Here is a 15,910-nt window from a genome sequence, read left to right on the forward strand (position 1 = left end):
GCTTGCAAGCGGAAAAACACCATCCCAACTGTGAAGCATGGGGGTGGCAGCATCATGTTGTGGGGGTGCTTTGCTGCAGGAGGGACTGGTGCACTTCACAAAATAGATGGCATCTTGAGGAAGGAAAATTGTGGATATATTGAAGTAACATCTCAAGACATCAGTCAGGAAGTTAAAGCTTGGTTGCAAATGGGTCTTCCAAATGGATAATGACCCCAAGCATACTTCCAAAGTTGTGGCAAAATGGCTTAAGGACAACAAAGTCGAGGTATTGGAGTGGCCATCACAAAGCCCTGACCTCAATCCTATAGAAAATGTGTGGGCAGAACTGAAAAAGCGTGTTCGAGCAAGGAGGCCTACAAACCTGACTCAGTTACACCATTTCTGTCGGGAAGAATGTGCCAAATTTCACCCAACATATTGTGGGAAGCCTGTGGAAGGCTACCCAAAACGTTTGACCCAAGTTAAGCAATTGAAAGGCAATGCTACCAAATACTAATTGAGTGTATGTAATCTTCTGACCCGCTGGGGATGTGATGAAAGAAATAAAAGCGGGAAAAAATAATTCTGTCTACTATTATTCTGACATTTCACATTCTTAAAATAAAGTGGTGATCCTAACTGACGTATGGGAGTCTTTACTAGGATTAAATGTCAGAAATTGTGATACACCTTAGCCAAATATATTTAAACTTAGTTTATGTAAACTTCCGACTTCAACTGTATAAGTCTCCAACTTTAGTGATTAGAACGCCAAGAGTGTGGAAAAGCTGTCATCAAGGCAAAGAGTGGCTACTTTGAAGATTCAAAAATATATTTTGATTTTTTTGGGGTTACTACTTATTCCATATGTGTTATTTCATAGTTGTGATGTCTTCACTATTATTCTACAATGTAGAAAATGGTAAAAAGATAGGAAAACCCTTGAATGAGTGTAGGTGTGTCCGAACATTTGACTGGTACTGTATAATATGAATGATATTTGTTTGCCAGGTGTCCGCGTTGGAGCAGGAGTTGGAGCGGGCGCGCTTGTCTCTGGAGGAGGAGCTGAGGAGGAGAGAGGAGGTGGTGCAGGAGGCTGACAAGGAGGTGCAGGAGAAGAGGCGACAGGCTGCACAGCTCTCTGGCTCTGTCACGTAAGACTAGACAGAAGATTTGTATTCATTCCAATTAAGCATTTGTCATTGCTTAGTTTGATATAGAATGCTTCAGTCACAAAATTCACTAAATTTGATTGAATTCAGACATTGCACTAACGTCTGATTCGTTAATGAAGCCATTCAAATATGCCTATTTGTTTTGCTTACCCCCAAAACAAACACATTTTATGATATCTGAGCCATGAAAGATAGTTTAAAATAATCTTCAAGCTATAGCGTCACGTTGATCCATATCATACTAACTTTGTATGACCTTAAGATAAGACCTCACAAAATCCTCTCTGTATGTATATTGCAACTGTTCTCTGTTGGTCAGTGGGAGTTGTTGGAGTTCAGGCCAGACCGAGCAGCTCCTGCCCTGTAGCAGAAAGAGAGCGAGGAGGAGAGAAATGTTCCCATCGGCATAGTGCTGACAGAATAAGACAGTCCCGACAGAATAAGACAGTCCCATGACTCTAGTGCCTCCACAACCAGGGGGTTTATTGTGTGTATCCCATCTCCACCCCCCCCCCCCACACCACACACCACACGCTCCTCCCTTTGTCGGGGGGTATATATAGGGGGTATATATACACCGCTCCACTCTGAAGCATCCTCCTTTAGAGCGAGAGCTTATTTTAGGGTGGAGTTTAACACTTAATAAAGCAAAGCAAAGCATAGAGGAGCACTTTGACTAGGAAAGCACGTTGCTTTGTCTATTAATTCACTACTTAGGGAGGATCGATACAGAGATCGTACTCAGAGTTCTAACTCTGGTTACTCAGTTAGTACTCTAGTTCAGGTTACTCAGTACTCTAGTTATAGTTACTCAGTTAGTATTCTAGTTCAGGTTACTCAGTACTGTAGTTCAGGTTACTTAATTATTACGGTAGTTGTTACTCAGTTAGTACTCTAGTTCAGGTTACTCAGTTAGTACTGTAGTTCAGGTTACTTAATTATTACGGTAGTTGTTACTCAGTTAGTACTGTTGTTCAGGTTACTCAGTTAGTACTGTTGTTCAGGTTACTCAGTTAGTACTGTAGTTCAGGTTACTCAGTACTTTAGTTATAGTTACTCAGTTAGTATTCTAGTTCAGGTTACTCAGTTAGTACTGTAGTTCAGGTTACTTAATTATTACGGTAGTTGTTACTCAGTTAGTACTGTTGTTCAGGTTACTCAGTTAGTACTGTTGTTCAGGTTACTCAGTTAGTACTGTTGTTCAGGTTACTCAGTTAGTACTGTAGTTCAGGTTACTCAGTTAGTACTGTAGTTCAGGTTACTCGGTTAGTCCTGTTGTTCAGGTTACTCGGTTAGTCCTGTTGTTCAGGTTACTCGGTTAGTACTGTAGTTCAGGTTACTCGGTTAATACTGTTGTTCAGGTTACTCGGTTAGTACTGTTGTTCAGGTTACTCGGTTAGTACTGTTGTTCAGGTTACTCGGTTAGTACTGTTGTTCAGGTTACTCGGTTAGTACTGTTGTTCAGGTTACTCGGTTAGTACTGTTGTTCAGGTTACTCGGTTAGTACTGTTGTTCAGGTTACTCGGTTAGTACTGTAGTTCAGGTTACTCGGTTAATACTGTAGTTCAGGTTACTCGGTTAATACTGTAGTTCAGGTTACTCGGTTAGTACTGTAGTTCAGGTTACTCGGTTAATACTGTTGTTCAGGTTACTCGGTTAGTACTGTTGTTCAGGTTACTCGGTTAGTACTGTTGTTCAGGTTACTCGGTTAGTACTGTTGTTCAGGTTACTCGGTTAGTACTGTAGTTCAGGTTACTCGGTTAGTACTGTTGTTCAGGTTAATCGGTTAGTACTGTTGTTCAGGTTAATCGGTTAGTACTGTTGTTCAGGTTAATCGGTTAGTACTGTAGTTCAGGTTACTCAGTTAGTACTGTAGTTCAGGTTACTCAGTATTGTTCAGGTTACTCAGTTAGTACTGTTGTTCAGGTTACTCAGTTAGTACTGTTGTTCAGGTTACTCAGTTAGTACTGTTGTTCAGGTTACTCAGTTAGTACTGTAGTTCAGGTTACTCAGTTAGTACTGTAGTTCAGGTTACTCAGTTAGTACTGTAGTTCAGGTTACTCAGTTAGTACTGTAGTTCAGGTTACTCAGTTAGTACTGTAGTTCAGGTTACTCAGTTAGTACTGTAGTTCAGGTTACTCAGTATTGTTCAGGTTACTCAGTTAGTACTGTTGTTCAGGTTACTCAGTTAGTACTGTTGTTCAGGTTACTCAGTTAGTACTGTTGTTCAGGTTACTCAGTTAGTACTGTTGTTCAGGTTACTCAGTTAGTACTGTAGTTCAGGTTACTCAGTTAGTACTGTAGTTCAGGTTACTCAGTTAGTACTGTAGTTCAGGTTACTCAGTATTGTTCAGGTTACTCAGTTAGTACTGTTGTTCAGGTTACTCAGTTAGTACTGTTGTTCAGGTTACTCAGTTAGTACTGTTGTTCAGGTTACTCAGTTAGTACTGTTGTTCAGGTTACTCAGTTAGTACTGTTGTTCAGGTTACTCAGTTAGTACTGTTGTTCAGGTTACTCAGTTAGTACTGTAGTTCAGGTTACTCAGTTAGTACTGTAGTTCAGGTTACTCAGTTAGTACTGTAGTTCAGGTTACTCAGTTAGTACTGTAGTTCAGGTTACTCAGTTAGTACTGTAGTTCAGGTTACTCAGTTAGTACTGTAGTTCAGGTTACTCAGTTAGTACTGTAGTTCAGGTTACTCAGTTAGTACTGTAGTTCAGGTTACTCAGTTAGTACTGCAGTTCAGGTTACTCAGTTAGTACTGTAGTTCAGGTTACTCAGTTAGTACTGTAGTTCAGGTTACTCAGTTAGTACTGTAGTTCAGGTTACTCAGTTAGTACTGTAGTTCAGGTTACTCAGTATTGTTCAGGTTACTCAGTTAGTACTGTAGTTCAGGTTACTCAGTTAGTACTGTAGTTCAGGTTACTCAGTTAGTACTGTAGTTCAGGTTACTCAGTTAGTACTGTAGTTCAGGTTACTCAGTTAGTACTGTAGTTCAGGTTACTCAGTTAGTACTGTAGTTCAGGTTACTCAGTTAGTACTGTAGTTCAGGTTACTCAGTTAGTACTGTAGTTCAGGTTACTCAGTTAGTACTGTTGTTCAGGTTACTCAGTTAGTACTGTTGTTCAGGTTACTCAGTTAGTACTCTAGTTCAGGTTACTCAGTTAGTACTCTAGTTCAGGTTACTCAGTTAGTACTCTAGTTCAGGTTAATCGGTTAATACTGTAGTTCAGGTTACTCGGTTAGTACTGTAGTTCAGGTTACTCGGTTAGTACTGTAGTTCAGGTTACTCGGTTAGTACTGTAGTTCAGGTTACTCGGTTAGTACTGTTGTTTAGGTTAATCGGTTAGTACTCTAGTTCAGGTTACTCAGTTAGTACTCTAGTTCAGGTTAATCGGTTAATACTGTAGTTCAGGTTACTCAGTTAGTACTGTAGTTCAGGTTACTCAGTTAGTACTGTAGTTCAGGTTACTCAGTATTGTTCAGGTTACTCAGTTAGTACTGTAGTTCAGGTTACTCAGTTAGTACTGTTCAGGTTACTCAGTTAGTACTGTAGTTCAGGTTACTCAGTATTGTTCAGGTTACTCAGTATTGTTCAGGTTACTCAGTTAGTACTGTTGTTCAGGTTACTCAGTTAGTACTGTTGTTCAGGTTACTCAGTTAGTGCTGTTGTTCAGGTTACTCAGTTAGTACTGTTGTTCAGGTTACTCAGTTAGTACTGTAGTTCAGGCTACTCAGTTAGTACTGTTGTTCAGGTTACTCAGTTAGTAATGTTGTTCAGGTTAATCTGTTAGTACTCTAGTTCAGGTTACTCAGTATTGTTCAGGTTACTGAGTTAGTACTGTAGTTCAGGTTAATCAGTTAGTACTGTAGTTCAGGTTAATCAGTTAGTACTCTAGTTCAGGTTACTTGGTTAGTACTGTAGTTCAGGTTACTCGGTTAGTACTGTAGTTCAGGTTAATCAGTTAGTACTGTAGTTCAGGCTACTCAGTTAGTACTGTTGTTCAGGTTACTCAGTTAGTAATGTTGTTCAGGTTAATCTGTTAGTACTCTAGTTCAGGTTACTCAGTATTGTTCAGGTTACTGAGTTAGTACTGTAGTTCAGGTTAATCAGTTAGTACTGTAGTTCAGGTTAATCAGTTAGTACTCTAGTTCAGGTTACTTGGTTAGTACTGTAGTTCAGGTTACTCGGTTAGTACTGTAGTTCAGGTTAATCAGTTAGTACTCTAGTTCAGGTTACTCAGTTAGTACTGTAGTTCAGGTTACTCGGTTAGTACTCTAGTTCGGTCCAAGTCATAGAACCTGAGTTGGCTCCATTTGTTTTGCGGGTAGTGCAGTGGTCTAGGTTGCTGAGAGGATTCCTAATGGGGGCACATTTGTGCACAGTTCGGTAGGCGCCAGATGGAGGGTGTCTAGGATGTGTGTGAGTGCAGGGTGTGAAGCTCTGCATGTCTGTAACTGTACATGTATTTTATCCGTGTTAGGATACTTGTATGCTAACTGTGTGCGCATGTGTATTCCAGTCAGCTGTCGTCTGAGATGAATCGGTGTCGTGGGGAGCTGTCATCCATGGAGCAGGAGCTGCAAAGGCTGCGGAAGGACGCCAGCATGAAGTCCTCCCAGCTCAGCTGCATGGAGGAGACCCTGCAGCAGACCCAGGGCCTCCTGGAGAAGAAGAATGACGCGGGTAAAACACACTAGGGGGGATTGGAGATTATTTTAGTTTGTCTTTCTTCAATTCTTCATTCATTCAATCAAAGTTAGGGCCAATTTTATTTAGATTTTTCTTGATTACTGTATATATCCCCCACGGTCTGCATTCCACTGACCTCTCTTCCACATCTATAGTCATCGTGGAAGCCCTTTCTCCCCTCCTCCTCCCCCCTGCAGTTGTGCACTTGGAGGAGAAGCTCCACCGCTGCGAGGAGGACAGGCGGAACTCTGTGCAGCGGGCGGAGACTCTGGAGGGACAGCTACAGGGGATGCGCGGTGAGATGCACGACACCCTAGAGAACCTACAGGAGCTGAGAGAGCTGTTACAGCGCACGCAGGTCAGCGCAGACGAACGACAGACATCACTGGAGAAATTGTCCGCCGAGCTCAGGTGAGCCTCTCTCTGCCAACCTGGAGGGGCCTTGACTGGTGTTGTCCGTTTGTTGCTCTGCTGAACAAAACACGTCTCCCTTCAAATCTTTAGGAAATGCTTCCTAAACAAAATAAACTCCAGACACATAAATAAAAATCTAAGTAAATTTTTTTGAGAAAATGCAGAGCAGTTTTGAAGGTAAAGGTATTCGTATCATTGAAGAAGCGCTGCCCGCACACCGGAAGTCACACGCACTTTCAATGGACTGTGTAACCATGGCAACCACTGACCGGTCGAGCGCTGTGGATTTGTGTCTGAGACCTCGTTGACGGGCAATTTGGGAAGACTGAATCAATCCTCTTATATGTTTGAAAGAGAGTGAGAGACAATCCACTTGTAAAACTGTCAAAGCTTCACAATAATACCTAGCCATTACATTCACCTGATTAGAATGTGCCCTTAGACAGGTTGTGACACTGTCATATTGGCTGGTGGCATGTTGGGTGGGGAACAATTGTGTATTTGACGAAGACGTTTACCAGAAATTAACTGGTTGGTATCAGACGGAGGGTTTGAATCCATAGCAGACAGATACGAGTGATATTATAACTCCTGTTCTGTGTTCCTATTTACACAAAGAGATCATGTGTATAAAATGATTTACGACTCGTTTTATGAGTCCCGTGGGTGCTTGGTATCCGTGTGGGTCGTGTGTGTGTGCCACCAAAGCAACTGCTGTTTGTTCATTGACTGCAGCAAAGCCTCAAAACAATGCACAATTTATTATAAAAATACATTTAAACAAAATAATATAGCATGATACATATAATGAATGCCAGAGGCTAGCTCAGCCAGAGGCTAGCTCAGCCAGAGGCTAGCTCAGCCAGAGGCTAGCTCAGCCAGAGGCTAGCTCAGCCAGAGGCTAGCTCAGCCAGAGGCTCGCTATATGTTTAGACGTTCTTTGGTCAGGTTTAAGAATAATTGATTTTGGGTGACCTTTTTCGTCTTTAACTGTCACTTTTTATTAAAGAGGATAGGCTGAGCTAGCCTCTGGCTGAGCTAGCCTCTGGCATTCATTATATGTATCATGCTATATTATTTTGTTTAAATGTATTTTTATAATAAATTGTGCATTGTTTTGAGGCTTTGCTGCAGTCAGTGAACAAACAGCAGTTGCTTTGGTGGCACACACACACGACCCACACGGATACCTAGCACCCACGGGACTCATAAAACGAGTCGTAAATCATTTTATACACATGATTTCTTTGTGTAAATAGGAACACAGGACAGGAGTTATAATATTACTCGTATCTGTCTGCTATGGATTCAAACCCTCCGTCTGATACCAACCAGTTAATTTCTGGTAAACGTCTTTGTCAAATACACAATTGTCCCCCACCCAACATGCCACCAGCCAATATGACAGTGTCACAAACTGTCTAAGGGCACGTTCTAATCAGGTGAATGTAATGGCTAGGTATTATTGTGAAGCTTTGACAGTTTTACAAGTGGATTATCTCTCACTGTCATTCAAACATATAACAGGTACAGTAACACCTGATCTGTAAACCCTATTGAGCAGCTACAGTGCTGAACCTCAACCACTGATGCAGTATAATTCAAGAAATGTATGTAAAAGTAAAGGCCTAAAAAAAAGAAAAAAAAGCTGTTTGAGGGGATCAGTTTGAGCAAGGCACGGCGCAGAATCACTAGTCTTGACCGCACAATGAGTAGTTATTTGGGATGCAAGGGGATTTGCACATCAACTACATTGAAGTCTAAACCACTGATCACAAACACGCACAATATCTCTGCTTTACAGTCTCAAGTAGTTTTCCTTTGAGTCCTGTGTGTGTGTGTGAAACAAAATGCCTGCTACACAGCTGCGATCAGCTGTTGAGATCTTCTGTGTGAAATAGAACATGCCCCTGGTGTACAGTGAGTTCACTGCCTGTGTGTGTGTGTGTGTGCTGCAGGGAAAGCCAGAGGGAGTTGGAGGAGAGGAACCACGAGGTGTTGGACATGGACACAGCATTGAAGGAGAGACAGGGGGAGCTCCAGCAGAGAGCACAGCTGGTACGTACACACACACACACACTAAACCGAGGCAACATTTCATTGCATGGTGTGCTTTATGAGGTTTATTCCACTTGAATATGGTCATGGTCTTTAATGGTTGGAATGCTAAGAAATCCAGAGCTTCTCTTCCTATGCGTGTCTCCCTCTTCCTCAGCTGGGCCAGTTGGACGTGGCCATCAGAGACCATAAGGTGGAGATGGACAAGAAGGTTCAGGCCCTACAGCAGACTCTGGACCAGAGAGAGGGAGAGGTCAAAGACCGAGACAAACGGGTAAAAGGCCCCATTACACACGCACCTGTGTAATTCGGAGTCATTTGTTGCCCCTGGAGAAGCATATTCCCGTTACAAGTACTGTCCATTCTGCTATAGTGTTATAGCTGAAGTACTGTAGCTGACTCGCCTCATGTTTTGCCTTCCCAGGTGGCGTTTTTGAGTGAGAGGTTAGACCTGCTAAAAGCACAACTACAAGGGAAGGAGGATTCCGAGAAGGTATGGTGGGATGAGGCGTTGAATGGATCTGTTGATAGATAGAGGGTTAAGTTGAAGTACGGAAAGATGGGTAATACTTATGGTATCATTATTCTCATGGAGGGACAGGTAGATGGTTGAACAGAGAAGTTAAATAAATACCACCGACAGCATTCAACTTAGAAGCAATAGCAGTTGGCAAGATGTTTCTGGATCGATAACCTCATAATGGAATATCATGCATTGTTCAGTCTTCCCTTTTCGGGAACCTTTTTGAATGAACCCTGGACAATCTTAATGTCTATTTGGAGTAATCCATAAAGTAAATGCTCGGAAAAAATAAAATAAAAAATCTATGGACTGACAGTCTAGGCTCTGTCTGATTTAACCTTTGACCTTTTGCTCCAGGACTCTCTGGGGCAGGTCCAGAACCTGCGTGTGTGTCGGGAGGAGCTGCAGAGAACAACGCAAGAGCTGCGGGACACACGGACTCGCTGCGAGAGCCTGACTGAAGAGCTGGACAGCATCACTCAACATGCCAGAGAAAAGGTGAAACCTTCATTTTGTTGTCTGTAAATGCCCAATAAATCCATGTATTCTTGCTGTTAATCCATAATAACAAATTGTGTTATTTCTGTTCATTCTTCTATGGCCAGATGATGACCTTAACCGTGTTGTTGGGTCTCATATAGGAGGCGCAGGTGAGGAGTTTAGAGGAGAAGCTGTCTGCCAGGGAGGGCCGCTGGGTCCAGGGGGAAGCCAGACTGCAAGTCACCATCTCCTCCCTACAGCAGGAGCTGGAGCAGGAGAGGGAACAGCACAGCAAGGAGGTACAACGGGGCCCCAGGAACTGTGGGTGTCTATGTAGTACAGCCTCTGTCCATCTCTGTCTGTTCATTTGGCTGTCTCTTTCTCTCTCACGCACACTCCCATCTTCCTCTTTCTCCACTGTTCTCCGTTTCTGTCATCCTCTACTGCAGGGGTTTTCTACGAGGTCCGAAGCCTGCTGTTTTTCTGTTCCCACCTGACAATTAGTATCACCCACCTGGTGTCTCAGGTGAACAATGGTGGGGGAAAAAACGCAGTGGAACTGGCTTCGATGTCCAGAGTTGAGTTTTTGAGGACACTACTGTATATACCACCTCATCAATCTCTTCCCCAGTCCCTCTTTCACTTCTTTGTTTCTCGTAATTTCCCTAATCACCAGTTCTTTTACACATGCAATAACTGCGGAAGTTCCTACGGTACGCGCTTGTAACTCCTCCTTCCCCCTTTCTCTGTTGCCCCTCCCCCAGCTCTACTCCCTGCAGCAGACGCGGGGCCAGCTCCTGAAGGTGTCGGAGCAGATGAGCTGCAGCCTGCGGAGCTCCCAGGAGCACCTGGCCTCCAGGCTGCAGCAGAGCCAGCTGCAGCTAGAGCATACCAGGGCCCAGGCGGCTCACCTGCAGGCCCAGCTCCACGCCACCCAGACCAGCCTGCAGAGCGCCCGCGAGGCCCTGCTCATCAAGGTAGAGTACAGTAGGCCTGGCACTGGGCTAGTGAAGTGTCGTCGTCGTCCCCCCCCTACTGGGCATGAACATATACTCCAGTTTCATTGTGCTGTCTTCCTCCAAGATGGAGGATATTTTTAGAGAGGAAATATTTGCCTCATTCATTCTATAAGGTATTAAGAAATGGTGAAGGAATAAGGGCAGCTTCTATTCAAATGTGATTAGGGTCCCCTGGGAAACACTGACCAACACTTTGGTTCCTAGATTTAAAATTCAATTCTTCTGGTGCGCCTTTATTTCATTTGATGTTATTAACTATTGGCCTAGCTGATAGTTTTACCTCATTGTCAGTAACCAGCTTTCTATCCAACCATTTCATGCGGATGAATTACCTGACGTATAAAAAAAGTCACAACAGGCCATTTATAATAAAAATGTCCTAATGTTGACAGAATAAAATTCGCTGGACAAGGGTGGAGAATTTGGATTTGGAAATGGATTATGCGACAATTGCGGTGGAAACACCTTTATGCACAAATATTCATATGATAACCATCATATCGAAGTAAACTTGGATTCACGCAATGATATGTTACGTTGTAGGCTTACCACCATGACGTGGAAAAGCATTCAAAGTTAATAGGCAGGTTAAATTAGTTATGATGAATTTCACATGGTTCAGTGCACGGTGATCATGCACATTTTCATTAAATATCAAGGGTAGACCATTATTTGAATGCTTGTGACATGATGCTAGGTGCTTGGCTGCCAATTATCAAATAAAATGATCTCACCATATAACCTGCTTCTTGTCTAGAGCATGCCCCAAAACTTCTGGTTTATTTTTTTATTTGGAAATTACGCGTGAAAGTGCTTTTAATGTGACCTACGTTGTCACACACAGCTTTTTATCCGCAACAAGTCAGTTTGATGGAAACACCTCTGGTGGAAAAAATAAATCCTAGCTACTGAATGACTGACTCTTCTCATCCCTTCAGGAGTCCGAAGTCACCCGCCTACAGGCCAGAATTTCCAGTCTGGAGAGAGCTACAGAGCTCCACCACGCCACGTTCCACCTTCACCCAGAGATCACCCTGCCCTCATCCCCTCCGCCCCCTCACACACACCACCATTCTCCTCCACACACTCACTCATGCACCCACTCTCCTCATAAACACACCTGCTCCTCCCCACCCACTCACACCCACTCCCCTCACAAACTCTCCCACCCTTCTCCACCACCCACTCATTCCCCTTCATCCCCCCACGTACAACACCACTCCCCTCCACCCCAAACCCACACTCCAGACTGGCCCGTGGAGGGCAGCAGTGTGGACTCCTCTCTTGATCTCCCTCAGAACCTGAAGGCAACGTTACGGGAAGCCCTGGGTCAACACCTCCCCTGGGACACATCCTTTCTGTCCCCCACCCCTTACCAGCCTGACCACAGCTGGCAGGGCCTCAGCCGACTGGAGGCCACCTCTGCCTCAGACCTCTCCTTTAACCCCCTCACCTACATGGTGGACAAAATGTCGGAGGAGAGGGAGGAGAGAGAGCCGGAGAGAGAGTCCAACCTCAGGCAGGAGACCCAGGAGGAGATGGACATGAGCTCCCTGACGGGCATGCTGAGGTTTGTCAACCAGACGCTTGCCCTGCAGGAGGACCCGTCCCTCTGTGGCTCCGCGGGCCTCTGAGAGGCTGAGCACACCCTCACACTGCAGGTTAGCATGAGAAACTCTCTCTGGGGTACAAAGGATGAAATTAGGTCGTACACGTAGCTGTAGTTTTTGCATTGGCAATGTGTAATTGTGGTGATTGATGAAATGGTTGGTGCTTGTTTAATGGCTTTTGTATAGGTAGTTGAGAGCCGGCTGACGCTCTTAACAAAAAAACGTTGTAAATAGACCGAAAATTGTGGCTCACCTTACACACACCACACACACACGAGGATCTCTCAAATAATGACACACCTGCTGTTAATAGCAGTTCCTTCAATAATTAGGTCAGAGGGACCACACCTGTATTCCAACATCCACTCAATTAACTAACCAAACAGGACACAGAACCAATTAGGGAAGAGGTGCAATTGACGGAGTGTCACATTATTCGGAACCCACGCTGTTCTCAGGGACAGGCCTGACTTTTCGTAGCAGGTTAGGAGAACTTACGCAGCAGGTTAGGAGAGTTAGCGTGGCAGGTTAGGCAAATTGGTTAAGGTTAGAGAAAAGGTTAGCTAAAATGCTAAAATTGTCCTCGACGCGACTTGAATGTATCTAGCTACATCCAGACCAGCACTGAGAACACCCTACGTGGCGGCAGGGGTCCAGGTGAGTCGCGGGATAACATAGATTTTTTTTTTTTTATACATTTTCGAGATAGGAAAACATTTTTTGTGTGAACTTAAACGACTAAAACTATGTAGCAAAAATAATGGACCTATACATTTTTCAATAATAGCCTACAATCTTTGAGAATTTACAATCCGCAAAATAAAAGCCCCCGTTTAATGTTGTAATGTTTTGAGCGTGAGAACACCAGACATGTCAAAATGCATAGCAATTTCCACACCAATTTCCTACAATTCAATGCTTTTTTTCTTATGCTTTGATCTGTGTGTTTTTCTTTTTTTTTTACCGCTCAACCCTTATGGTGGGTCACGACTCACGACACCTCAATTGGTGGGTCACAAAGCAAAAAAGTTTGCCCTACGTTTCCAACAATGCAACTCTGTGCAATTGACATTGTAGCTATAGTATTAATTGCATGGAATGATGAATGGTTCAAATGAAAGGGATTCTGCATACAACTTGGTTTATCCAATAAATACATGAACTTAACAATGTCCTTGTAGTGAAGAGCTCACTCCTTCACAATAGTACAGTAATGCTGTTCTATGTTTAGGCTCTAATCAACAGAATTTTTTTTCTCCCGTGACACAATGGACACCTGTTACTTCACTAATCCATATCGGTGTTTCATTTTCAGGGGGACCTTAAAGATGGTGGATGCTGTTCTACGGGGGAACGTATAATAGTGGGACCCATTTAGACTTTTGAAGACTTAAGTGTGTTGTTTGTTTGTTTGTGTGTTTTGTGAATGAAGCGTCAGGCCACACTACTGTCTGGTAGGAATTGGTTTCATTACATTTCACTCCAGCTCAGGCTTGCCCTGTATACGGCTGCCAAAGTTCATGCTCTTTTACCTAGACACACGTTATGTATATACAGTGAGCTCCAAAAGTATTGGGATGGTGATACATTTGTTGTTGTTTTGGCTCTGTACTCTAGCACTTTGGATTTGGAAACGTTACAATGACTGTGAAGTTAGTGCAGGCGGTCAGCTTTAATTTGAGGCTATTTTCATCCATATCGGGGGAACCGTTGAGACATTTACAGCACTTTTTGTACGTAGTCTCACCATTTTTGGGGACCAAATGTATTGGGACAAATTCACTTATGTGTATTGAAGTAGTCAAAAGTTTAGTATTTGGTCCCATATTCCTAGCACGCAATGATTACATCTACCATGATTATGGATAGTCCTGAATGAATTGCGAATAATGATGAGTGAGAAACAGACGCACAAATATCATACCCCCAAGACATGCTAAGTTCTCACCATTACAATAACAGGGGAGGTTAGCGTTTTATATCATACTCCCAAGACATGCTAAGCTCTCACCATTACAATAACAGGGGAGGTTAGCATGTTTTGGGGCAGGGGGAGGTATGATATTTGTGTGTCTAACTTTCTCACTCGTCATTATTTACAATTCATTCAGGACTATCCGTAATCATGGTAGCATCCAACTTAATGTAGAAGTGTTTAGAAACATTCAATTTTTATTTACAATAAAAGTGACTCCAAAAGGACAATACATTATTTACCATTAATTTCTATTGGGCACAAAATAATCTGAAATGCAACCAAAACAAACAGCAAATGCACTCAACAAGTTTGTAGAGTCACAAGGTTGATGTAGTCAATGCGTGCTATGAATATGGGACCAAATACTAAATGTTTAACTACTTTAATACACATAAGTGAATTTGTCCCAATACTTTTGGTCCCGTAAAATGGGGGGACTATGTACAAAAAGTGCTGTAATTTCTAAACGGTTCACCAGATATGGATGAAAATACCCTCAAAGCTGACAGTCTGCCCTTTAACGTCATAATCATTCCATAATTTCCAATCCAAAGTGCTGGAATACAGAGCCAAAACAACAACAAAAAATGTCACTATCCCAATACTTTTGGAGCTCACAGTATATCTTTTAAGTATAAATGTGTATTATCTATTTTCAATCTGAATTAAATTAAATCATTTTTGGTAGAATCCATTTTTGATATTTAAATATTACTACTTGTTATTTTAGCAAAAGAAAATGCAATTTTTTTTTACCTGAACTTCTCTTTGATGCTTTTGGCATCTGTGTGCTGGACTGCGGAGTCATGTTGCAAGGGGAACTTGCAAGGCCCAACGAAGAATTTGTGGTCTAGACGGTGGTCATGTTGGAACAAAATGACAGCCTGACTTGCTGCATTTGATTGGGCGCCCAGAGGGATTTAAATAACAAGAAGTTGTGTAGAATTAGTATTTTTAGGATCCCAAACTCTTGTGGATAAGTCAAATGTTCAATACTCAACTTAGAGGTGATGGAAAGTTCAAACTAGAGAAAAATAATATTTTCGGTAACAAGATTGTACGCTACATTATTGTGATTTTTCTGTGCTCAACACATGCACACTAATTTAATACATATGATATTCCTACTTATTTCTTTACAAAGAGGAAAAAGTAGATTTTACTGAATTAAAATTCCACTGATGATAGGGGACCTATGAAATGTATAATTGACGTTTACAAACCTAATGAATTGCAGCAGAGTAACATCAATGTCATGACATGCAAAAAAAACATACAATCAAAATGTAACACACACACACACAGCAGGATACCGCTACACGAAGCACAATGCTTGATGTACAAATGTGGGTTTGCTATTTGGACATGGTGCAGTAGGATCCACACAAAGCTGTCTGTCTGCCTTTGTGTCTGTGTGTTTGTCTGCCTGTGTGTTTGAACAGACTCCCCGCCCTTTCGGCCCGTGCCATTTGTTTCTGAAGGTTACTGGAAAAATGCCCATTTTTTTTTTCTGTGTGTGTGGGTGGGGGCGGGGGGTGTAATGTTTGTTGACACTTCAGACAAAAACGGAACATGGACATCACCGTTAGCAACCAGCCTGCATGTCTTTCTCTGTGGGATAACAAAACCTCTTCTCCAAAAGCAGCAGCGTTGGCCCTTTTTTTTTTTTTACAATGTTAGTACTGTGACGCGTTTTAATTGGTGCTCTTGATCAGTGAATCTTTTGTACTGAACGGTTTTTGGGTGCGGATCTGTTTCTTCCAGCCACCACTAACAAGCTGTTTTAGTACTTGATCGTAGTGTAGATCTGTGTGTGTCTCTCTCTCTCTTTCTCTCTCTTTTCCTCCTCTCTTCCTCTTCCGCTCTCACTGTCGTGGATTACTAAAGTGGAGGATGTGAGTGTGCAGCTCTCAGTAAAGGAAGATGTGGTCACATTTTGAAAATTGCTTGTGGTGCAGAAGCAACCTAATACGTCTCTTT

The 15,910-nt window shown here is 42.8% G+C and overlaps 1 protein-coding gene across 7 annotated transcripts in view; it reads left to right on the forward strand.

The window, feature by feature from the left end:
* Positions 1-13,791, forward strand: part of ccdc18 (coiled-coil domain containing 18) — a 33,962-nt gene extending 20,171 nt beyond the window's left edge. For 3 of the 7 annotated variants that reach the window (XM_039003740.1, XM_039003742.1, XM_039003745.1), the window contains 11 exons: positions 994-1,136; positions 5,679-5,842; positions 6,004-6,259; positions 8,221-8,320; positions 8,478-8,594; positions 8,745-8,813; positions 9,201-9,341; positions 9,485-9,622; positions 10,088-10,300; positions 11,281-12,003; positions 13,268-13,790. In XM_039003740.1, coding sequence (XP_038859668.1) covers positions 994-1,136; positions 5,679-5,842; positions 6,004-6,259; positions 8,221-8,320; positions 8,478-8,594; positions 8,745-8,813; positions 9,201-9,341; positions 9,485-9,622; positions 10,088-10,300; positions 11,281-11,976 — 2,037 coding nt within the window. In that variant the 3' untranslated portion in view covers positions 11,977-12,003; positions 13,268-13,790. Of the gene's footprint in view, positions 1-993; positions 1,137-5,678; positions 5,843-6,003; positions 6,260-8,220; positions 8,321-8,477; positions 8,595-8,744; positions 8,814-9,200; positions 9,342-9,484; positions 9,645-10,087; positions 10,301-11,280; positions 12,790-13,267 lie in introns of those variants that run through there. The other 4 variants (XM_039003743.1, XM_039003744.1, XM_039003741.1 and 1 more) reach the window with 4 other exon arrangements.
* The last annotated feature ends 2,119 nt before the right edge of the window (positions 13,792-15,910 follow it).

This window comes from Salvelinus namaycush, chromosome 11 (assembly GCF_016432855.1).
Source record: "Salvelinus namaycush isolate Seneca chromosome 11, SaNama_1.0, whole genome shotgun sequence".
NCBI lineage: Eukaryota > Metazoa > Chordata > Actinopteri > Salmoniformes > Salmonidae > Salvelinus > Salvelinus namaycush.